Source organism: Oryctolagus cuniculus, chromosome 1 (genome assembly GCF_964237555.1).
Source record: "Oryctolagus cuniculus chromosome 1, mOryCun1.1, whole genome shotgun sequence".
Classification (NCBI taxonomy): Eukaryota; Metazoa; Chordata; class Mammalia; order Lagomorpha; family Leporidae; genus Oryctolagus; species Oryctolagus cuniculus.
In genome coordinates this window covers 190,207,326-190,232,176 of record NC_091432.1, presented here as the reverse complement: position 1 = coordinate 190,232,176, position 24,851 = coordinate 190,207,326, and the positions used below count along the sequence as shown (strand labels likewise).

At 43.1% G+C, this 24,851-nt stretch overlaps 2 protein-coding genes across 3 annotated transcripts in view; one reads left to right on the top strand and one right to left on the bottom strand.

Annotated features, from left to right (window-relative positions):
* IFT74 (intraflagellar transport 74) overlaps positions 1-6,215 on the bottom strand; it is a 116,406-nt gene extending 110,191 nt beyond the window's left edge. Inside the window, exons 1-3 of the mRNA XM_002708044.5 lie at positions 5,964-6,215; positions 2,471-2,609; positions 1,446-1,581 (exon numbers count right to left, since the gene is read on the bottom strand). Coding sequence (XP_002708090.2) covers positions 1,446-1,581; positions 2,471-2,590 — 256 coding nt within the window. The 5' untranslated portion in view covers positions 2,591-2,609; positions 5,964-6,215. The remainder of the gene's footprint in view (positions 1-1,445; positions 1,582-2,470; positions 2,610-5,963) is intronic.
* The window catches only part of PLAA (phospholipase A2 activating protein), a 58,422-nt gene continuing 39,494 nt past the window's right edge, over positions 5,924-24,851 (top strand). The window contains exon 1 of one of the 2 annotated variants that reach the window (XM_051844876.2): positions 5,924-5,942. Coding sequence is in view for 1 of the 2 variants with exons in the window: in XM_002708046.5 (XP_002708092.1) it covers positions 23,237-23,385 (149 nt within the window). In the remaining variant the exon portion in view is untranslated. Of the gene's footprint in view, positions 5,943-22,794; positions 23,386-24,851 lie in introns of those variants that run through there. The other variant, XM_002708046.5, reaches the window with a different exon arrangement.

Genomic DNA, 24,851 nt, shown 5'->3' with positions numbered 1-24,851 from the left:
CCATTGTGGCCAACTGGGGAGTGAACCAGTGGATGGAAGACCTCTCTCTCTATCTGCCTCATCTACTCTCTGTGTGTAACACTGACTTTCAAATAAATCAATAAATCTTTAAAGAAAAAAGAAAAATAAGTCATCCCTTGGTAGCCAAGGAGGATTGGGTCTGGTATACCCTGCAGATATGAAAATCTGTAGATGCTCAAGTCCTTCATATAAAACAGTGTAGTATTTGCACGTAACCTATGCACCTCCTCCCCTATCATCTCTACATTACTTACAGTACCTAATACAACATAAATGCTATGTAAATAGTTATTATACTGTATTATTTAGGGAATAATGATAAGCAAAAATTATACTGTATCTGTTCAACAGAGATACAATTTTTTAAATATAATTTCTATCAGCAGTTGGTTCAATCTGTGGATATAGAATACATGGATACAAAATGCTAACTGTAATATGATATCTTTTTTAAAAAGATTTATGTATTTTAGTTGAAAGGCAGAGTTACAGAAGGAGAGGGAGAGACAGAGATCTTCTATCCTCTGGTTCACTCCCCAAATAGCTGCAAAGGCTAGAGCTGGGCCAGGTTAAATTTAGCCAGGATCCAAGAGCTTCATGCAGGTCTTCCAGTGGGTGCAGGGGCCCAGGGACTTGGGCCATATTCCACCGCTTTCCCAGGCACATTAGCAGGGAGCTGGATTGGAAGTAGAGCAGCCAGGACTCAAACTGGCGTCCATGTGGAATGCCAGCATCACAGGCAGTAACTTAATCTCCTACATCATACTGCCAGCTCCCAATATGATGTCTTATAAGTAATTCTGTGCCAGCAGAATATCTTTATCCCTCATATTGTCATTAATACCAGAAAACAAAAAATGCTTTATATAAAATTCATTAAGTTTTGGTTTATATATACTCACCTATCAAATTTTTAAAACATAACGTATAATGTACCGTTCTGTTTTCTAAACACATGAAGGGCTTTAATCATATTCAGTATACATCTACGTGTTAAGTCTCATTTCCTTAAGCAGTATTTACAATGAAGTATTAATTATCTTGATTCACTTCTTGTAAATACACACACATTTTAATAGTGTCCTTTTGACATGAAAACTATTAAAGAGTATTTCAGAATATTTCTATTTAGTACTAAGAATCTAATGTGTATCCTGAATATTTCTTCAAGTTATTTGGAATTTTTTCAAGTTAAAGTTATAGTAAAGTCACAGTAAAACTCTATGTTCAGAAAAATAAAGGCTAAGATAGTTTATATATGTATGTAACTTTCTGGTTTGCAACATATTTTTACATTAATTCTGCTATTTAACTTCACAAAAATTTTGTGCATCAAAGATTAAGAATTACATGCTTTAATTTTGACTTGACTTTGACTATAGTATTTCTTATATAAAATATGCCCATCTTCTTAAAATAGATACCTTTCATCCCAGTTTTCATTCCACTCAATCCTTGTTGTGTCACAGGACGATCAGCTACTTTGATTTGAGATGACAGAACTCCACCAGTCCCCACAGGACCTGCACGAGAACCTGGTCTTGCTGTTCCAGGTGGCATCTATAAGACAAACGAGATTACACTCAGTAAACTGAAAAAGCACTACACCTTTACTACTGTAGGACTGCAAAGAGAATTTTTGAAAAAAAAAAACAGAATTCTACACAATTTATAAAATATTACTGATTTTTTAAAATTTATTTTATTTGAAAGGAAGAGTTACAGAGATAAAGAAAGAGACACACAGAGAGAGATATCTTCCATCAGCTGGCTCCCCAACTGAAGCCAGGAGCCTGGAGCTTCCTCTGGGTCTCACATATGGGTGCAGTCTACCCAATTTCATTTGATTCTAGCCCAATATACTATTCCACTTAAATCACTGCTTCTTTTTTTTTTTTTAATTATTCCTTCTTTAAAATAAATTTGAGGGGGCTGGCACTGTGGCATAGCAGGTAAAAGCTGCCACCTGCAGTGCCAGCATCCCATATAGGCACTGGTTCAGCTCCCGGCTCCTCCACTTCAGGTCCAGCTCTCTGCTGTGGCCTGGGAAAGCAGTAGAAGATGGCCCAAGTCCTTGGGCCCCTGCACCCACATGGGAAGACCCAGAGGAAGCTCCTGGCTCCTAACTTTGGATAAGCACAGAGAGAACTATCTCTCTCTCTCTGGCTCTCTTCTCTCTGTGTAACTCTTTTAAATAAATAAATAAATATTTTTAAAAAATAATAAATAAATAAATTTGAGGATTACCAAGGCCAGGCATCCACTTTAATAGTGTTCCTTTTCCTCAGTAGTGTCTTTCAAACATTCTTCCACATTTATACTTGCTGATGCATTCCAAAATAACATATATACTGTATTTATAGAACAAAGTAGAATCTCTAATTATAGAGAGGATTTCCAACTTCTATCAGAAAATATGTAGAATTCAACAGATTAATTTTAAACTTACTCCAGTTGCCACACGAATATTTCCTGATGGGGGTCGCATTCCAGAAGGAGGCCTTCCCGTCAACCCAATTCCACCTCTTGAAACAGGGCGAGTTGCTGAAGGTTTGTGATTATTTGCCATTGTTTACTCACTTTATCCACTGTTTGGAAACAATAAATATTTCAATTTCCTTTGATGTGTTTACAGCAAGACACCATAATATCCTTCATTTAAACATTTAATTCACAAAGATTTGTTTTGAAAACTGGCATTGCAGGTACTACTACAAAGCCAAGCCTCCTTTAATTTTGTTCAAATTCGACATTAATGCTCTATTTAGAACTATGGGATCATATATTACAACATTCCTCCCTCAAATCCTATTTTCTTACCAAAATACAAGTCCTTCTAGTTATCATGCCATACTCTGTTTTCTCTTTTCTGACATATCCAAATACTCTGTTTTCTCTTTTCTGACATATCCAACATTTTTCCCAATCAAGTCTCTGTTTTCTGGTTTATGACTAACTCTTTTATATTCTCAGTCTCTGCTAGAAATACTTCCTTTGACTCTTCACCTTAACAGAAGCCAGAATTACCCAAGGTAAAACTTCTAGGGAAGGCTATTTTATTTTAGTAAGTTCCTGTCCCACAATTTCAAAGCATAGGAGGCAACACTCTCCTTGCGCCCCAGTGTCACTTTTACAACATTCTTCCAGGTCTTTTTTTTTTTTTTTTTTTTTTTTTGACAGGCAGAGTGGACAGTGAGAGAGAGAGAGAGTCTGAGAGAAAGGTCTTCCTTTTCCGTTGGTTCACCCTCCAAACCACTGAGGCCAGCGCACCACGTGCGCGCTGCGGCCAGCACACCGTGCTGATCCGAAGCCAGGAGCCAGGTGCTTCTCCTGGTCTCCCATGGGGTGCAGGGCCCAAGGACTTGGGCCATCCTCCACTGCACTCCCGGGCCATAGCAGAGAGCTGGCCTGGAAGAGGGGCAACTGGGACAGAATCCGGCGCCCTGACCAGGACTGGAACCCGGTGTACTAGCACAGCAGGCAGAGGATTAGCCTAGTGAGCCGCGGCGCCAGCTTTATTTTTTTTAAGATTTTTATTTATTTATTTGACAGGTAGAGTTACAGCCAGTGAGAGAGAGACAGAGAGCAAGGTCTTCCTTTTCCGTTGGTTCACTCCCCAAATGGCTGCAACGGCCAGAGCTATGCTGATCAGGAGCCAGGTGCCTCCTCCCGGTCTCCTGTGCAGGGGCCCAAGCACTTGGGCCATCCTCCGCTGCTTTCCCAGGCCACAGCAGAGAGCTGGACTGGAAAAGGAGCAACTGGGACTAGAACCTGCGCCCATATGGGATGCTAGCACTGAAGGCGGAGGATTAACCTAGTGTGCCAGGGCGCCAGCCCCAATCCTGTTTATTTTTTTAAAGACCTGGAAGAGGCTGGTGCAGTGGCTCAATAGGCTAATCCTCCGCCTGCAGCACCGGCACACCGGGTTCTAGTCCCGGTTGGGGCACTGGTTCTGTCCAGGTTGCCCCTCTTCCAGTCCAGCTCTCTGCTGTGGCCCGGGAAGGCAGTGGAGGATGGCCCAAGTGCTTGGGTCCTGCACCCACATGGGAGACCAGGAGAAGCACCTGGCTCCTGGCTTCGGATCAGCCCGGTGCACCGGACGCTGTAGCCGTTGGGGGGTGAACCAACTTAAGGAAAACCTTTCTCTCTGTCTCTCTCTCTCTCTCACTGTCCTCTGCCTGTCAAAAAAAAAAAAAAAATAATAATAAATAAACAGGATTCACGTCCTTTGAGGACCAGAGAATGGAACCATATTGCTTTGGGTCTTTCCTGGTTGCTATTACCTAGTGACCTCCTAACTTCTCTGTCTTTACCGGAGTCTTTTTTTTTTTTTTTTTTTTTTAAGCTAGTTCACAACCTCTCCATTCTAATCCCAAATTACCCTGGGTGATTTCCCTTTGGATATTAGATCTAGTACATAATATTCCACCTTCAACAGTTCCCTGACCTCAATTTTAGTAAACATCTTAATTACATTTCAGGCCTTCATAGTCATCATTTAGAAATACTTCATCTCAAACATCTTAACCAGTTACTCTTCTCTAGCCTTAATCTCATCTTTTTAATAAATTAATTAATATTATTGGAAAGGCACAGAGACACAGTGTGAGAAACAGTCAGAGGACTCCCATTTGCAGGCCAACTCCCCCAAAAGCCCAAAATAGCTGGAAGGGGCCAGGCCAAAGGCAGGAACTGGAAACTCAATCCAGGTGGCAGAGACTCAGTGATTTTAGGAGCAGAGCCAAGACTTGAATTCAGCTACTCCCAAAAGGGAGGTAAGGCATCTCAAAAGGTGTCAACTGCTGTTACCAAATGGCTACTCCCTTTTCTCATCTTTATTTTCACCACACCACCCATTAAACTATCTCCTTAATTCATTTATTATCTCCCAGTTTGCCAGTTCACTCTTTTATTCAGAATATTATATAAAACATTTTACCAACAATTTAGAGTAGCATTATTTTCAAATTGAGAGTCACCACAAGTTTTAAAAAACATTTTGGCAGGTTATGACCAATATGCTTTAAACATAGGGGGAAAAAAGAGTTCACTAATCATAAGAAGGATAAGTATTGTTTCCTTAACTTTTTATATTGTGTTTATATAAATTTAAACATTTTTGTATAGTGGTCTGCAGTGTAAAAATGTTATGTCCTACTACAAGTCATGCAGAAAACTTACAATGAGCTAGAGAAAGAATATGGAGAAAAAGAGAACAGTGCCCAAGACTCTATCCTGGAAATGTCAATACAGACCACACAGAAGAGGAGAAAACTAGTGTAAGAGAGCAAAGACCAGCCCCAACAGGGGTCAAGAGAGCAGCAGAGGCACTAGCAAGGAATGTTGCTAACTGCAGGGTTCTTCAATCCTATATTCACGCAATCTCCAAGGTTATCAAAACAATCAGAGGGGCAGCCTGGCCGTTAGTTGCAGAAAGATGGGGGCAGTTACCAGTTGTTTACTCCTGGCACCTCACTTAGGAGCCTTTCCTCAACTCTAAAATAGAGACGTGGCAGTGAGCTCCACCTTGCAGCTTTGAAAAGTACAGATGTTACATGCGAAACATCTAGTACCTATCACTATCGTTATCCTTCCGAAACAATCTTCCCAGACTTGTTAAGTGGAAGGTTGCTAAGTCCTTTCCACTGTGACCAACGGTCAGAAATCCATTGCTTTTGACTGAAACCCTTCCGCCCAGAGGGTGCTTTCTCTCGGAGGCTCCCGGACCCTACCCTCCGGCTCAGCTTGGCGGGTCTCCTCGGGGCACTGCTAGAGGTCTCTGCACCCGTGGCCCGACTACAGTTGGGGACTTCTGGGCCTGGATGAGGGCCTGAACACAACAGCTAAGCACCCAAGAGTTCGAATTTGTTTTGTTTGGCGCGATCAGCATCTCCAAACGATAATCACCGCAGGAAGAAAGGGTAAGATCTAGGATTTCTCACCTCCGCCGGCGCGGAAAGAGGGCGGTTGCACGGCTTCGGGGCGCTCCAACCTCTTTCTGAGGCGGCCACTAAAGCAGAACCCACAAGCCGGCCCCGCACACTCAGTCACCGGCTCGCGGCTCCTGGTTCACCCCGCAGCTTTCCTAGGCCGTGAGGCCTACCCTCTAGGCGACGCGCGCCGTCGCGTATCCCGGCAACGGGGGGCGAGGCTGGAGAAGTTCCCGCCTCCCGATTGGGCAGCCCTTCGCTTTCGCCGCCGGTAGCGACGAGCTGAGAAAGAGCATAGTGCTCTCGCGATATTTGAGAACTGAGGGGTTTTTTTTGTTTTTGTTTTTTTGTTTTTTTTTTTTTAATACCTCAGTTCTTTTCTGGAAGAAATGCAAAGCTGCAGGCTGGCTACGGAACGGAACGATTTATTTGAACGCTCCGGTTTTCTAGATAATTAGAGCACCCTCTGTGTTGCTGACCGAATTAACTGGCAGGTCGTGTTACGTTGCTATGTAACCTCACATCTGCTGCCCTGTAATGGTTTACACTTTTTAGAAGAGTGGTTTGAAGTTATTGGTGGCAGGCAGCCTTGTAAAGTCTCTTTATTCTTAATTATTGTAGTTTCCCGTCCTGTTAGGACTGCATAACATACACAACAATGAGCATGAATGCGATTCTGGCACCATCTGTTTTATTAATTTTATTGGAAGTTTCCTGTCTTTCAGCTTCCTTCCATCAGAGTTCTTTTGATTCAGATTTATGAGGGAGGCTGTGAGTTAAGTGGAAAGTGTTTTTGATAAAATGATTTTAAAGTGATTTAAGAACTACTTCAATCTCACTTATCTAATAAAATAGCTTTCAGCTTACATTTTCCTAGTCCTCATATGGAGAGACCTTAAAGTACTTGCATACATATTGAGATATTTAACATTATTTTATATCTTATTTCCAACTTGCATATGTTATTTACATTCAGATTTATCCTCTTAAATTCCTGCCTTTGTGGAATTTAAAATCAGTATAATATAAATGAAGTAATGTCATATGGCGGTTTGTAAAATAGTTTCAGGAATGACTGTAATGGACATTTGTCTTCCTGCTAGTCATTTTGTAGCTCGGTTGTCAGTTCTTCACCTACCCCCATCCCAACCTTACCACGGGAACCAAGAGTGACTTACACTGGCTGTCACAGGCTTCCTTCCTACCTGGGCATGAGCATTTTGATTCCCAGATTCTCCAATCTAATCTGATGCAACCACCCCAAACCTGAATGAAAACCAGAAGCAGGACACCTGACAGACAGCTTCCATCTGCTGGCCCACAAGCAAACACCCAACAGATGGTACGCAAGTAGAAGCCAGAAGCTGGGAACTCAGCCCAAGTCTCCCATGTGGTGGCAAGGACCCAATCATTGAGCCATCCTCAGTGGCTCCAGACACCTGAAGTCAGGAGACAGAGACGAGCATGGAACCTAGGCACTGCATGTGGGTGTCAGAACTATTGTCTCAACCACTAGGCCAAAAGCCCCACAAGGACAGATTTTAATCAGTAAGGCTCATACACTGTTACAAAATGGAAAAGAGTCCAACATGGACTGAATTAAAACTTGATTAGTACAGAAGTGATTGGACATTTTAAAGGGTGAATGAAATTGTTGGGAAAGGCAGTGGCTGAGCAAGTACTTAGTTGGATCAAGATTTACATATCAAGATTTACAAAGAAGCCGGCACTGTGGCACAGTGGCATAGTGGGTTAGTCCTCCGCCTACAGGTCTGGCATCCCATTTGGGCACTGGTTCCAGTCCCGGCTGTTCCACTTCTGATCCAGCTCTCTGCTATAGCCTGGGAAAGCAGTAGAAGATGGCCCAAGTACTCAGGCCCCTGCATCCATGTGGGAGACCAAGAAGAAGCTCCTGGCTCCTGGCTTCCAATCAGTACAGCTCTGGCCATTTGGGAAGTGAACCAGTGGATGGAAGACCTTTCTGTCTCTCTCAGTGTCTGTAACTCTACCTCTCAAATAAGTAAATAAAATCTTTTTAAAAATTTACAAAAAGATTCTCTCCTTGACCAAAGCTTTAGTCATGTTCCTTTCAGTCCTTTCTGTGTATGCTCAACTTAATCTTCCTTCCCTGTCCTATAAAATCAAGTCTGAGCAAGAATCCTGCTAAGTGAGTTTGGCAAAAATTTCCTTTCCCTAATATCTGACCACTTTCGATATCTTTTCACCTTGTACTATTTTCAACAAGAGATGAGTTTGTCTATGAAGACTTTCCCTTTACCCATGATCTTTCTTCTTAGTAACATTCCATCCACTGACCCTCACCCTGCTCTTAGCTATAAATTTCCACTTGCCTATGCTGCTTGTAATCAGAGCTGAGCTCAGTCTCTGTGAACTCCATTGCAGTAGTCCCTATACCTATTGCTGGCCTCTCTTGAATATGTCTACATTACTGTTGTTAGCAAGTGCGCATGGTCTGAATATATGTGTCCTCTCAATATTCATATGTTGAAGTCCAGCCCCTTAGGTCCTGGTGTTGGGACCTGGGGGCCTTTGGAAGCTGACTAGGTCAGGAAGGCAGAGACCTTGTGAATGGAATCCTTGTTAAACAGGCTTCTTGGAACCCCTCAGCTCTTTCTGCCATGGAAGGATATAGCAAAAGTCATTATCTATGAAACAGAGAAACCTCACCAGACACAGAACCTACTGGCCCTTGGATATTCGATTTTCCTGACTCCAGAATTGTGAGTGATACATTTCTGTTGTAAATTTCAGTCTAAGCTATTTTATTATAGCAGACTAATGGACTAAGACACAAGTATCATGACTAATTTTTCTAGAATAGGACGTTGGTCCATGTGAAACCCATTTAGGTTTGTTAACCAGTGCTTATCTAAGTTGGGTTCCCACCCTCCCATAGATAGAAAGGAGCCATATCTTGATGTGTTTTCTGGAAAAAAATTATTTCGTAGCCTTATTTTCTCAGGCAAGTACTTCAAGTGGAGTAGGGTCATCCTAGGGATGTGGCCTTGAACTATTATAAACAGTGTCAGTGTTAGTTCAAGTCTTTGTAGGCCAAGGTTGACGCCTAGTCAAGAAGTGTACTTAGAGGAGCCTAGCTAGGGTTTGGTCAAGGAGAGAAATTTTGTCATTGTTTCCTTGTTTTTTGTACGTTACTACCACAAAGCCATGCATTCATTGAGAGCAGCAACATATTTATTTTTGTATCCTGAGTATCTCCATAGAACAATGAGTGCTTCAGCACTCCTTACACAAATAGATCTAAAGGTAGCAGTGAAGTCCCAAGAACCTAACCTCAAATAACCAGGCAGCTGAGCCTCAATGAGCTACCACATATTTCAAAATCGTAAAAAAAAAAAAAAAAAAAAAAAAAAAAATTCAGAATCAAAGGCCAGGCACCACTGTTCTGTGAAGTGGACTTTACTTAATCCAGACAGTATGATTCAGCTTTTTCTTTTTTTCTCTGATTTTGTTTCTACTATTCCAGTTATTTTCAAGAAAATGTTTCATCTTCTATTTTGTATTTATTTTATCTCAAGGTTTCTTGCTTACTCATAATATATTTATTCATTGTTGCTACTTATCTAGGACCTCTGCTGCTTCATTAGTGACCATGCACTAGTTTTTCCCTATGGATTTTTTGGTTTCTGATTCCATTGCCAGATTATTGTCCCATATTAAATTTCTCAGTGAGAGGAAGCAAGATTTATTCAGTTAATTAGAGGCTATTATGTAACCCACAGTCCAACTGATTATTTGTTTCCTTGAGGCAGTAAGGTTTAACCAAGAGAATATTACTTAAATACTGAAGATAGCCAAGCATCCCAGGGCCCAAAGAGGAAAAACATTAACAAAATATCATGAACACACTTCTGCAGTATGTTTGTAGATGCTATGATTTGAACAAAGGTTGGCTCCAAATTCATTCAGGAGTGTAAATTCCAAGTCATAAGTTAATGGTTCTATGATGGGAGAAATTTAATACAAATATGTTGTTCAGAGGTGAGGCCTTTGGGATGTGATGATATTGCATTTGGTCATTAAGATGGGGCACCTATGACTGAATCCTGGTGGCTTTATACCAGGGGTGGAAAATGTTCGGCCCATGGGCTATACAAAGCCTGCAGAATCATCTGATCTGGCCCTGCCAACATAACCATAGGCAGGACTCAATTCAATAAGTGTACAGCAGGCTAATATTTAAGTTAATAACTTTGTATGGTCTATGAATGACATTATAAATATCCAAATGGTACTTGGCAGACAAATGGCTCTCCACTCCTGCTTTACACAGATTTAAATAAATATATGTGTCCCCTGTCTCTTGTTATACGATGTTCTGTCTTCCAATAAGAATTCCATCACCAAAGGGTAAACCAGTGGAGCTAGCCGATCTTAGACTGTGAACACCGGAACTGTGAGCCAAAATAAACTACTTATCTTTATGAAGCTAGCTTTCTCAGATGTTTCATTTTAGTAACAAACAGCTAATAGATTTATTTTAGAACATAAAACTTTCAGGGGTGTCATCATTAGATATTCTAATGAAAAATAGTGAAAGATTAATCAGCCTAGTAGTGTATTTTATATCAGCTGAAACAAGAACTTTGATATACTAGTGGTAAAGTCTATGGAAAGAAAATGGCTATAAAAATTCAAAGGTACATGGCCTTTGACCCAGCAATTCACTTTTAGGAATTCAGTATATAATCAGATTGAATTCATACATATGGAATACATATGTTCCTACTCAAGATTATTAGTCTGTACAGGGTTTTAATAGCAAAAGATTAGGAAAAATCTAAGGATACAGATTAAATAATGCCACAATCATAAATTATATAAAATTTGGTCATTAAAAACAAGGATTCTTGGCCGGTGCCGCGGCTCAATAGGCTAATCCTCCACCTAGCGGCGCCGGCATACTGCGTTCTAGTCCCGGTCGGGGCGCCGGATTCTGTCCCGGTTGCCCCTCTTCCAGGCCAGCTCTCTGCTGTGGCCAGGGAGTGCAGAGGAGGATGGCCCAAGTACTTGGGCCCTGCACCCCATGGGAGACCAGGAGAAGCACCTGGCTCCTGCCATGGGATCAGCGCAGTGCGCCGGTGCAGCGCGCCGGCCGCAGCGCAACAGCCGCAGCGGCCATTGGAGGGTGAACCAACGGCAAAGGAAGACCTTTCCTCTGTCTCTCTCTCTCACTGTCCACTCTGCCTGTCAAAAAAAAAAAAAAAGAAAAAGGGATTCTCCTAGGAGCCTCAAAAGAAAGGAAATCACAATGGAATTGTATGCTGATAATACAGTAGTCATATAATAGACATACTTCTCTTTGTGATCCAAAGAAATAGCTATATCGATGTTTGATTTAGAATTTGTGAAAATTATTTATTTATTTTTATGTGACAGATAGTTAGACAGTGAAAGAGAGAGAGAGAAAGGTCTTCCTCCCGTTGGTTCACCCCCCAAATGGCTGCTACCGCCAGCACGCTGTGCTGATCCGAGGCCAGGAGCCCGGTGCTTCCTCCTGGTCTCCCATGTGGGTGCAGGGCCCAAGCACTTGGGCCATCCTCTGCTGCCCTCCCGGGCCACAGCAGAGAGCTGGACTGGAAGAGGAGCAACCGGGACAGAACCCGGTGCCCATATGGGATGCTGGCGCTGCAGGTGGAGGATTAACTAAGTAAGCCACAGTGCTGGCCCCTAGAATTAGTGAAGATTAATAGAAAGATCTAAAGAACAATACAATAGAAAGAATTCTCTGTTTTGATATTCTGAGCCCCATTTGAATTCCCAGAACTAGCATCAAGATTATTTTAAACTGAAGGCATTTGAGATCCCACAAATGAAGGGTGAAAAAAAGCCTTCAGAGCTTTCTTTTTTTTTTTTTTTTTTTTTTGACAGGCAGAGGGGACAATGAGAGAGAGAGAGAGAGACAGAGAGAAAGGTCTTCCTTTTTTTTTTCATTGGTTCACCCTCCAATGGCCGCTGCAGCTGGCGCGCTGTGGCTAGCGCACCGCACTGATCTGAAGCCAGGAGCCAGGTGCTTTTCCTGGTCTCCCATATGGGTGCAGGGCCCAAGCACTTGGGCCATCCTCCACTGCACTCCCGGGCCACAGCAGAGAGCTGGACTGGAAGAGGAGCAACCGGGACAGAATCCGGTGCCCCGACCGGGACTAGAACCCTCTGTGCCTGCGCCACAGGCCGAAGTTTAGCCTATCGAGCCACAGCGCCGGCCTCAGAGCTTTCTTTATATGACTAAAAGGAGCAAATTCTAGGAAATGAGGCCACCATAAATCCCGATTTGTAGCCCTGAAGAAGACGGAAAGACTGCTCATCCCTGTATAGAGGAACATTATTTCTCTCTCTCTCTTTCTCTATTTATTTTATCTTAAAGTCAGAGTTAAAAAAATAGTGAGGGAGAGACAGAAAGATATTCCATTCGCTGGTTCACTCCCTGGATGGCCACAACAGCTGGGGCTGGGCCAGGTCAAAGCAAGGAGCCAGAAGTTATTTTCCAAGTTTCTCTGGAAAGCACTTGGGCCATCTTCCACTGCTTTCCCCAGGCCATTAGCAGGGAGCTGGTTCGGAAGTGGAGCAGCCAGGACACGAACTGGCGGCAATACAGGAGACGGGCATCACAGTCATTGGCTTTACCTGCTATGTCACAATGTTGGCCCCTACCGCAGACTGTCTTCTCTGCTCCCCTAAAATTCCGTTTGTCCACCCTAAAGAAACCTATTTGTAAAAAAACATTTATCTCCTCTCCTTTTTCCTACAAAGGTAAGTATATACTCACAAGTTTAACCATTTGATGAGCCAGCTGCTTCTTTTCTTGGCTCTCGTATCTATGAAATTCAGTTTTATCTCCTGTTAATCTTTTGTCAGTTTTATTTGCAGGCCCCCATATACAGGGTACAGGATAAGTTTTCTTCCCCTACATTATGGAAAATTATCTAAGATATAACATATGGTTAAGGCAAGAAGAAGTATTCAAGGCTAATATTTTCTTACATCTTGTAAATAATCCTCAGGAATTAAACAATAAACCAATAACAGTGCGTCCAGAGAGGAAAATTGATTGGCTAGTGTTTGAAAATTTGCATTCTATATCCTAGAATGAGGGAGACAGGGTAGGGTAGGAAGTATCATTATGTTCTTATTTTTATTTATTTATTTATTTATTTATTGACAGGCAGAGTGGACAGTGAGAGAGAGAGAGACAGAGAGAAAGGTCTTCCTTTGCCGTTGGTTCACCCTCCAATGGCCGCCGCGGCCGGCGTGCTGCGGCCGGCACACCGAGGAGCCAGGTGCTTCTCCTGGTCTCCCATGGGGTGCAGGGCCCAAGCACTTGGACCATCCTCCACTGTACTCCCGGGCCACAGCAGAGAGCTGGCCTGGAAGAGGGGCAACTGGGACAGAACCCGGTGTGCCGGTGCCACAGGCGGAGGATTAGCCTAGTGAGCTGCAGCGCCGGCCATCATTATGTCGTTAATAACTGTATATATGAACTACATGAAATTTGTTCCCTTTATATAAATAAATAAAAAACTGAGGGATATATTATTTTGTTTACCTTTAAATAAAGTAAAGATAATCACTAAATTTCATATTAGCCATTATTTTGTGAATTATGTAGTTACCTTGACTGTTTCAAAAATATGAAAAAAGATAATATTAGATGTTTAGCAACAGAAAAAAGCTGATCAAATGTATTAGCACTAGGAGAATGTCTTTCTTCTCTTTGGACATCAAAAGCTTGAGACCAACTATCTGATTTAACAGCTATTTTTAAAAGAAAGGTTGAAACAAATATTCACTTTGAAACATTTTCTTTAATCTTCCACATTGCCAGGAAGCACAATGTGTTTCAGAGGCTGCTAACCCCCCAAAGATGGAATTCATATTTCACATTTTGTACTTTTTTCCTTGTATTCCAATGGATTTGTTTTTCTTTGGGGGAGGGGGGATACAGTCTTAATCTTAACTTTGAAAGACCTTGGAAATATTAAAATTCCATCATTTCTGCCAAAATGTTTATAATACTTTCTGTCATATATATAATAGTCCCTGGGTACTGATAACTTGACTTAGGATTTTTCACCTTTGCAGTGGTGCAGAAGTGATACACATTCACTAGAAACAGTACTTCCAATTTTGAATGTTGGTGTCTTCCTGTGCTAATGATAAGTAGTATAAAGCTCTCTGCATGCCGGGCAGTGACAGCACTTGGAACTCCCAGTATGCCATGGGATCATGAGAACAAATGATGGTACCATAAAATGTACTGCATTGCCATTGTTTAATGATGATATTAAATTTGTTACTATAAAATAGCCTTTGTGTTAAATGATTTTGCCAAAATATAAGCTAATGTAAGTGTTCTAAGCATGTTTAAGGTAAGTTAGACTAAGCTATGATGTTTGCTAGATTAGAAAATGATAAAAGAAAAATTCTGAAATGTTCTAAATTTAATTACAAGGGCCAGAAGATAGAGAGAGGGAGAGAAAAGGAAATTAATCAGTTAACAGCAGAAAGTAATGGAAGACTCATACACCTTCCCAAACATGTGCCACAACCTTCAGATGCCAGCTTTTCCTGCTTAGATATACATTTTCCAGACAATTAACTCAAGTCATCCACAAAGCAACAAGTACTTCTTAGAGATTGTCCTCCTTATCCCCAAATTGTCCCTGCTTTGATAGCCAGTGCAGGTTCACTGTAAACAATGTATGCTTTCCTTCCCCAAATTTTCATTATAAAAATGCTCTTGGCTCCAAGGTGCAATGGACATATTCCAAATAATTTCTAGTCTTGCTGCTTGTAGTTATGGAGCTTGTTCCAGGACCTGGTCCTTCTCTAGATGGCATCAGTAACAGCTCGATAAACTCTTTTCTTTTCCCAATAAACTCTTCTATTTCAGAGATCTCTGGCTTAACAGTTTTATTAAATGCAATTTAAGGTGGAGGATTAGCCTATTGAGCTGAGGCGCTGGCTTGAAAATGAATCTTAATGTGAATGGAAGGGGAGAGGGAGCGGGAGATGGGAGGGGTGTGGGTGGGAGGGAAGTTATGGCGGGGGAAGTCAATGTAATCCATAAACTGTACTTTGGAAATTTATATTTACTAAATAAAAGTTAAAAAATAAAAAATAAATGTTAATTTAATGTTAATTAAATTTTTAATTTAAATGTTAATTTAATTTTATACACCTCAATTTACAAATTTTAATGTTAATTTAAAATGTTAATTTAATGTCTGGCTGTACAATTATTTCGTATATTGTCTCTAACCAATGACAAACATGGAACTTTCATTTTCATGCCCTCAGAGTTTAAGAGGTAGACCCAGAATTTGTCATTTATATGCAGATGGACAATTGAAAGAATCTAATGTTTTTAAATTGTTGAATTGCTTAACTTATAAATTATTAAGTAAAAAAAGTACCAGGAACCCAGTTTAATGTTCACAGAATCTCAATTCAGTCACTGCTCCATTATGTACTTGCTATATTACTTTAATGCAGTTAAATTATTTCTTAGCTAATTTAATCAACATGACATATTGGGTGTGCCAATTTGGCACAGAGGTTAAGATACTGCTTGGGATGCCTGCTTTAAGTCCTGACCTCCTGTGCTTCTGATACAGCTTCCTGCTAATGCAACCTTGGAAGGCAGCAAATGATGGCTACAGTGCTTGTGTCCCTCTCACAAATGTGGGAGACTCTGATGGAGTTATAAGCTCCTGACTTTAGCCTGGGCCAGCCTGGCTGCTGTGGGTATTCCGGGAGTGAAGTAGCAGATGAAGATCTCTGTTTCTTTCTGCCTTTCAAATAAAGTATATGGCAGGGGTGGTGAGAGAGGGAGAGAGAGAAACTGAAATCATGAAGAATTTATTTGAGGGACCAATGCTGTGGAGTAGGAGGAAAGGCCACCACCTGCAGTGCCAGCATCCCATATGGGTGCCAGTTCAAATCCCAACTGTTCTACTTCTGATCCAGCTCCTGCCATAGCCTGGGAAAGCAGTAGAGTATGGCCCAAGTGCTTGGGCCCCTGCACCCATGTGAGACACCTGGAAGAAACCCCTGGCTCCTGGCTTCGGATGGGTCCAGCTCCAGCCTTGCAGTCATTTGGGGAGTGAACCAGCTGATGGAAGGCCTCTCTGCCTCTGCATCTTTCTAACTCTGCCTTTCAAATAAACCTTTTTTTAAAAAAGTTCATTTGAGCAGATAGTCATTGAAGAATTGAATCAAACTACAAGCAGTTTGGGCTCCATCTTGGGATTGTAGGGAAAAACTTTGATAAGGTGTTAGAAGCAATACTAACAAAATAAATTTGTCTAGTTAAAGAGGAAAGTGCCCATTTAGAAGTTAGTGTGGCAGTTTCTGCTTGGTTAAGCTTGAGTTTTGTTTTATATTTATGCTGGACTTTGGAGCGAGAGTAGTCTTAGCCTAATGTCTTCCCAATTAAAGCAATTTACAGATTCAGTGCAATCCCAATCAAAATACCAAAGACATTCTTCTTGTCAGGGTTGAAACAACAGTGGAGGAGAAAAGATTACCTCAAGAGGACAAGGCAAAGAGAAAAGCATGGTGTATTTAAAGTAAGATTTATTTTAAGTCAGAGACCTGCAGCCATAGTGGCCTGCAGGGGGGCTCTAAGAGAGGCAAGAGCTGAAGTGCTAGTGGGATTTTTAAGCACAGTTTTGGAGAAGAAACTGTCAATCAGTACAAGGTGGGGACAAACCCATCAAAAGACCAGATTTGTAAAGTTTATACCCTGTCTGACGTGCTCATGACAAAACATCAGAAGGGAACACCTACTTTTTTTTTAAAAGATTTATTTATTTGAAAGGCAGAGTTAGAGAGTGGCAGAGGCAGAGAAAGAGGGAGATGTTTTCCATCCGCTGGTTCACTCCCCAAATGGCTGCAATGGCCTGAGCTGGGCCAATCCGAAGCCAGGAGCCAAGTGCTTCTTCTGGGTCTCCCTCGTGGGTGGTTGGATTTGGGCCATTTTCTGCTTTCCCAGGCCACAACAGAGAGCTGGATTGGAAGTGGAGCAGCCTTGCCGGCGTCGCGGATAACTAGGCTAATCCTCCGCCTTGCAGCGCCGGCACACTGGGTTCTAGTCCCAGTCAGGGCACCGGATTCTGTCCCCGTTGCCCCTCTTCCAGGCCAGCTCTCTGCTGTGGCTAGGAAGTGCAGTGGAGGATGGCCCAAGTGCTTGGGCCCTGCACCCCATGGGAGACCAGGAGAAGTACCTGGCTCCTGCCATCAGATCAGCGCGGTGTGCCGGCCGCAGCGCGCCAGCCGCGGCGGCCATTGGAGGGTGAACCAACGGCAAAGGAAGACCTTTCTCTCTGTCTCTCTCTCTCTCACTGTCCACTCTGCCTGTCAAAAAAAAAAAATTTAAAAAAAAAAAAAAGGAAGTGGAGCAGCCAGGACTCAAACCAGCGCCCATATGAGATGCCAGCATGGCAGGCAGTGGCTTTACTCACCATGCCACAGTGCCGGCCCCTCTAATTTGTTTTACAGTTATTAACTGGGAGCTCAGAAGGACGGAATCACCACTCCACTGCTATTCTCATGGTAAAACTGGAAATTCCTAGAAATGGGGCAGACACTTTTAACCTTGATAAAGGTAATTTTTGGAGAAAGCAAGCATCTTGCACCCTAAATTTCCACTGGGACCAACCTGACTGCTTATTAAGCCTTCTGACTCCTTACATTCTCAGATCTGAAAAACTGACCCAAAAATTTATATGGAATCACAAGAGACTGAATAGCTAAAGCAATCCTAAACAATAAAAATAAAGCTGGACATATCACAATACCTGATTTCAAGACATATTACAGTAATACACAGTTATTCTTAAGTGTTGAAACTTAACTGATAAATGATCCCTGTTAAATATAAGAGTGGGAATAAGAGAGGGAAGAGATGTACAATTTGGGACATGCTCAAGCTGACTTGCCCCAAATGGTAGAGTTAGAAACATACCAGGGGATTCCAGTTCAATCCCATCAAGATGGCATGTACCAATGCCATCTCACTAGTCCAAGTGATCAATTTCTGTTCACAATTGATCATAATGATAGGACTAAGAGTCAAAGGCATCACATAAACAAGTCTAGTGTCTGCTAATACTAACTGATAGAATAAAAAAGGGAGAGAACGATCCAACATGGGAAGCGGGATACACAGCAGACTCATAGAAGGGCAGATGTCCTAAACAGCACTCTGGCCTCAGAACCAGGCCTTAAAGCATTCGGATATGGCTGAAGAGCCCATGAGAGTATTATAGGCATGGAAAGCCAAGACACTCTGGCAAAAAACAAACAAACAAACAAACAAACAAAACAAAACAAAACCACACAAAACCTAAATGAAAGATCTCTGCTAGCGAGATCCCAGTGGAAAGAAAGGGGCCATCAAAGAAGGAGGTACCTTTCTCTGAAGGGAGGAGAGAATGTCCACTTTGACTATGACCCTGTCGGAATAAGATTGAAGTCGGCGAACTCAAAAGGCTTCCATAGCCTTGGCAACTCATGACAAGAGCCTAGGGTGATTACTGATTCCATAAACAAAAGTGTCAATTTGTTAAGTCAATAACAGGAGTCACTGTGCACTTAATCCTCATGTAGGATCTCTGTCCTTAATGTGCTGTACAGTGTGATTTAATGCTATAACTAGTACTCAAACAGTATTTTTCACTTTGTGTTTCTATGTGGGTGCAAACTGTTGAAATCTTTACTTAATATATACTAAACTGATCTTCTGTATATAAGGAGAATTGAAAATGAATCTTGATGTGAATGGAAGGGGAGAGGGAGCGGGAGATGGGAGGGGTGCGGGTGGGAGAGAAGATATGGGGGGGAAGCCATTGTAATCCATAAGCTGTACTTCGGAAATTTATATTCATTAAATAAAAGTTAAAAAAAAGACATATTACAGCACATTTATAATCAAAACAGCTTGGTACTGTCATAAGAATAGACACATCAACCAATGGAACAGACTAGCAACACCTAAAATTAATCCATATATCTTCAACCAACTAATCTTTGACAAATGAGATAAAATCACTCTCTGGAGAAAAGACAGTGTCTTCAATAAATGGTGTTGGGATAACTGGATCTCTACGTGCAGAAATATGAAACAAGACCTTTGCCTTATACATTATACAAAAAGCAACTCACAATGGATCAGAGATCTAAGGCCTGAAGTCATCAAATTACTGGGGGAAAACATAGGGGAAATACTGCAAGACACTGACATAGGCAAAGACTTCTTGGATAAGACCCCTGAGGCACAGGCACTAAAGGCAAAAATAGACAAATGGGATTACATCAAGCTAAGAAACTTCTGCACAGCAAAAACTCAACAAAGTAAAGACACAACTGACAGAATGGGAGAAAATATGTGTAAACTATACATCTGATAAAGGATTAATATCCAGAATATGCAAGGAGATCAAGAAACTTAACAACAACAAAACAATCTAGTTAAAAAATGGGCTAAGGATATGAACAGGTATTTTTCAAAGGATGAAATACAAATGGCCAATAGACAATTAAAAAGATGCTCATATCACTAGCCATCAGGGAAACACAAATAAAAAGCACAACAAGGCTTCACCTCACCCCAGTTGGAATATCTATCATCCAAAACCAAAAAAAACAAATGCTGTCAAGGATGTGGTAAGAAAAGTACTCTAAAACACTATCGGTGAGAATGTAAACTTATGCAACCATTATGGAAGACAGTTTGGAGATTCTATAGAAATCTGAAAATAGATCTACTATATGAACCAGCCATTCCACTCCTGGAAATTTACTCAAAGGAAATGAAATCAGCATATGATAAGGTTACCTGTACCTCTATGTTTATAGCAGCTCAACTCATAGTAGCTAAGCTATGTAATCAACCCAAATGTCCATCAACTGGATAAAGAAATTATGGTATATACAAAATGGGCTACTACAGCTGGTAGAAAGAATGAAATCCTATCTTTCCCAACAAAATGGAGATCATCATGTTTAGGGAAATAGCCAGTCCCAAAAAGACAAATATCACGTTTTCTCTGATTTGTGGTAACTAATATACAGAGTAAAAAAAAAAAAGTTGATAAGCAATGTTGACATTTTGAGATTTGATTTTTTTAAAGTTTTATTTATTTATTTGAAAGAGTTATATATAGAGAGGAGAGGCAGACAGAGAGGTCTTCCATCCTATGGTTCACTCCCCAATTGGCCGCAGCAGCCAGAGCTGCGCGGATCCGAAACCAGGAGCCAGAAACTTCTTCTGGGTCTCCCACCAGGGTGCAGGGGCTCAAGGACTTGGGCCATCTTCTTGCTTTCCCAGGCCATAGCAGAGAGCTGGACTGGAAGAGGAGCAGCCGGGACTAGAACCGGTGCCCATATGGGGATGCCGGCACTTCAGGCCAGGGTGTTAATCCACTGCACCACAGTGTCGGCCCCAGAAATTTAATTCTTGTTTATAGCCCTTGTCTATACTCCTGCGGAACAGTGTTTTTCTGCTTACTACTTGTTGAATTGTGTTAAGTTCATGATTATAAAGTAAATTCAAAGTATGTCATTGTAAAAATTAAAAGAAAAACAAGGAGCAAAGATGGGAGGGAAGGAGGAATGAAGAAAGGATAGGGTGGGTACTATCATTATGCCTTTTTAAAATGATTTACTTATTTATTTGAAAGGCAGAATTACAGAGAGGCACAGACAGAGAAAGAGAGGTCTTCCATCTGCTACTTCACTCCTCAGATGACCGCAATGGCTGCAGCTGCACTGATCTGAGGCCAGGAGCCAGGAGCTTCTTCCAGATCTCCCACGCACTGCAGGGCCAAGCACTTGGGCCATCTTCCACTGCTTTCCCAGGCCATAGTAGAGAGCTAGATCAGAAGTGGAGCAGCCAGGACTCGAACCAGTGCCCATGAGATGCTGGCACCGCAAGTGGCTGCCTTACCCACTAAGCCACAGTGCCGGCCCCATGCTCTTAAAACTATCCTAAATCTGTATATATGAAATATCTGAAACTTGTATAACTCAAATACAGTGTTTTTTTTTTATAAAAGACCTATTTAATTTATTTGAAAGAGAGTTATAGACAGAGGTAGGTAGAAATAGAGAGAGAGAGAGAGAGAGAGAGAGAGAGAGAGAGAGAAAGGGTTTTCCATCTACTGGTTCACTCACTAGATGGCTGCAATGGCCAGAGCTGAGCCAATCTGAAGCCAGGAGCCAGGAGCTTTATCTGGGTCTCCCACATGGGTGCAGGGGCCCAAGGATTTGGGCCATCCTCCACTGGCGCTAGTTCGAGTCCCAGCTGCTCCACTTCTGATCCAGCTCCCTGATATGGCCTAGAAAAGCAGTAGAAGATGGCCCAAATCTTTGGGCCCCTGTACCCGCGTGGGAGACCCAGAAGAAGCTCCTGCCTTCTGGCTCCTGGCTTTGGATGGACACAGTTCTGGCTGTTGCGGCCATCTGGTGAGTGAACCGTGGATGAAAGACCTCTCTGTCTCTCTCTCTCTGTCTCTGCCTATACCTCTCTCTAGTTCTGCCTTTCAAATAAATAAATAAAATCTTTAAAAAAATAAGATTTATTTATTTGAAAATAAAAAATTGTATTGGTTCCAGAGAGGAACTAGACGGATACACATGATAAACCAGTATTGAAATTTGACAGGTAAAGAACGTGACATTCTAGGTTACAATGATAGTACCCACCCTATCCTTGCGTCATCCTTTAAAAAAGTGATTTATTTATTTGAAAGGCAGAGTTACAGAGAGGTAGAGGCAAAAAGAGAAGTCTTTCCAGGCAGATTCACTACCCAAGTGGCTGCAAGGGCTGGAATTGGGCCTACCCAAAGCTAGGAGCTAGGAGCCTCCTCCTGGTCCCCCTAGGTGGGTGCAGGGGCCCAAAGCCTTGGACTATCTCCTAATGCTTTCCCAGGCCACAGCAGAGAGCTGTATGGGAAGAGGAGCAGCCGGGACATGAACCGGTGCAGATATGGGATGCTGGCACTGCAAGCGGAGGCTTTACCACTACGCCACAGTGCCGGCCCCTAGGTTAAGATTTCTAACAGCTGGAAATACAGATCTGAAATTTGGATATGTCATTCTGAGGGATAGAGCTTTAGAAGAAAAGCAAAGTGGTAAATAGTCTCCTCAGGGAGAGGTATTCAGGGCTGTTGGAGAAAGAAAAGGAGGAGTGGTGATTCCAAACCTGAAGTGGGCGTTTCCAGTAGGGAGAAGTCAGAAAAGCGCAAACTGTAATTAATTTATAAGGGTTGTGAAGTGGAACTAGATGCAAGGGGGGAGCAGCTGGAAGTAGAACAGGTCTTGTAAACCCTTGCAGTCATTGTAGACGGATGACGACAAGCAGCATCACCTGGGGTTTGTCAAAACTGCATGAGCTACGTTCGGCCTCAGCCGGACCTACCGAATCAGAATCTGCACTTCAACAAACTACCGGAAGTAGGCGTACTTTCAAAGAGTACAACTGGACTATCTTACTTATTTGCTAACTTTGATGGTAGGGGGCAAAGAGACTAGTAATTTGAAACCAAGGCAAACTATTAAGCGGCCCCAATTTCCTGGTCTCTAGTTTTAATGGGGGGTGGGGAGGGAGGAAAACCGCTTGTTTAAAATGTCAGTAGACTGCAGAGGCGGTTTGAGGAAAATTGGTATGGACGCCGCAAAAGAAGTCAACAAGCAACTCCACCCCGTTGACCCCACAGCGCGCAGCTCCGCGGACCCAGATTTGAAAAATCCAGATTCTGCGCACTGGCTGCTCACGCCCCACTGGCGCGCGGCATTGTGGGACTCGTAGTCCCCGCCTGCTTGCAGAATTACAACAAACAGTTTGGCGGGGACGAGGAAAGGGTCAGAGTTTGGAAAGGACCCGAGGGCGGGGTCAAAACAGCCGGCCGTCCTTACCCCTTCGTCTTAGGGCTGCCTCGAGCGCGAGAGGGGACAGAACCCTAGCTGCCCGCCGGCCTCGGCAGCCCGGACGCACACGCTCTGCGTCATGGCGGGCTGGGGCGGATGATGAATTCCGGTGTGCAAGTGTGGGTTGCTGTGTCACTCGGCCCGCTCGGCGCGCCCCTTCCCCGCCGCCCTTCCGCACCGGCTCTTGGGCTCTTCCGGTCCCCAGGCGCCCCTCACCTGCAGGCTCGTCTCCCGCCGCCGCTTGGAGCACGCCGAGTCTCCGCTGCGGACTGATCTCGCGCGGTGCCCGGGATCCGGGCGCCGGAAAGACCCTGGCCATGGCTAGCGGCGCTGCCAGGTACCGGCTGAGCTGCTCGCTCCCGGGTCATGAGCTGGACGTGCGGGGCCTGGTGTGCTGCCTCTATCCGCCGGGGGCCTTTGTGTCGGTGTCCCGAGACCGCACCACCCGCCTTTGGGCCCCGGACAGGTGAGCGCTGCGAGTGGGGCTGTCGGCCGTCTGTGTTGCAAGCTTCCCGGCGAGTGGGAAGAGTGTCTCTTCCCTGCTGTAGCCTGCTCTTTCCCTCTCTTGCTGGTCTTTCCTCTGCTTCCCGCTCCTTCCCAACCCTCTGAGCCCTGGCTCTCTGGGCACTCCTCGTTAAGATTCTAGCGAGACTGAAGTGGAAGGAACCCCAGGTGGGGGACCGAGATCGGCTTTCTTGTCCTAACTTGAGCACAATCAAATGAGTGACCTTGGACGCGCCTCTTATTATTTATTTTTTTGGTGGTGGTGGGGGGGGAGGGCTTCGGTTTTCGGACGATGATCTCCCAAGTGTCTTCTAGATTTAGAGGTTTACTAATTCCATGTGCATCTTCCTAAGTGAGTAAGTCCAAAAGCATCTGGCATGTCCTCGTTCTCCCCCAGAAGTTGTACTGTAGTCTTCCTTCCGATAGGTTTTGAACACGTCAGTTCTCAAAAATTGCATTGACTCCATCCCTGTTGTCCAGTTTAGAGTTCCTTAGTCGGGGGTCTGTGAGGGTCTTGGGGGCAGGGGGTGAAAACTTCTCAAAAGTTTTATTGCCATATGGGGACGTGCTGTTTTCTTGAGGACAGAGCTTGTACTAACCTGAAAAAGACTTATCAGAGGGGTTCAGGAGGGGAAGAAGGTCGAGAACCAGGTTAACCTCCAGTCCAGACCAAGTTCAAGGGTTTGGCTCTGATTTTAGCTGGTTTTTAGCAGGAAATTTAAAACCAGAACAGAGATTTTTTTTTTGTTCCGGAAAAAGAAAAATTGAGGTTAGTGGTTTTATTATTTGGCAAGTCTGCCATCACTGGAGGTTTCAGGGTTTGGGTGGCCATCCATCAGTCGATTGCTAACTATAGAGTGCCCCCTGTTTATTTTGGATCTTGGAGAGGAAAATGAAGACAAGTTGGCTGTGTTTGTACAGCTGTCTTGCAGTCTGCTGAGGAACAAGGCTTAAAACCCAAGCAAATAAGTAGTTAAGAACTGGCACCTGTATTATGAAGAAAATAAATGGGGTGAAGGAAGGTGTAAAAGAGGGGGCCTCTCTGAAGAGATGTGTGCTTTTGACATTTGAAGCACTGACCACATAGATTAAGCTGGGAGCCTTGGGGAGGAAGAATGAATAGAGTTGAACTGAAAGAGCTAGGCAGAGGCCCTGGCTTGAAAAAGACAAGTCCCTAAGTGGCAGGAGGGAATGAGCTGTGAACTGAGATCAGGCAAGAGCCACATCATGGAGTCTGCAGGTGGGAGCCTTCAAGAACTTAGCAGTGGAGAGCAGCGTGATGTGATTTACCCATTGAGAAGTGTCTGTCAGCTGCTGGTGGAGAAGGGGCACGGAAGTAGATCTTTTCGGAGGCATTTGCAGTATGCTAGACTAGACTAGGTTTTATAAAGCAAGCCTTGTATTGGATGAGTTGACCTCTACAGGTCT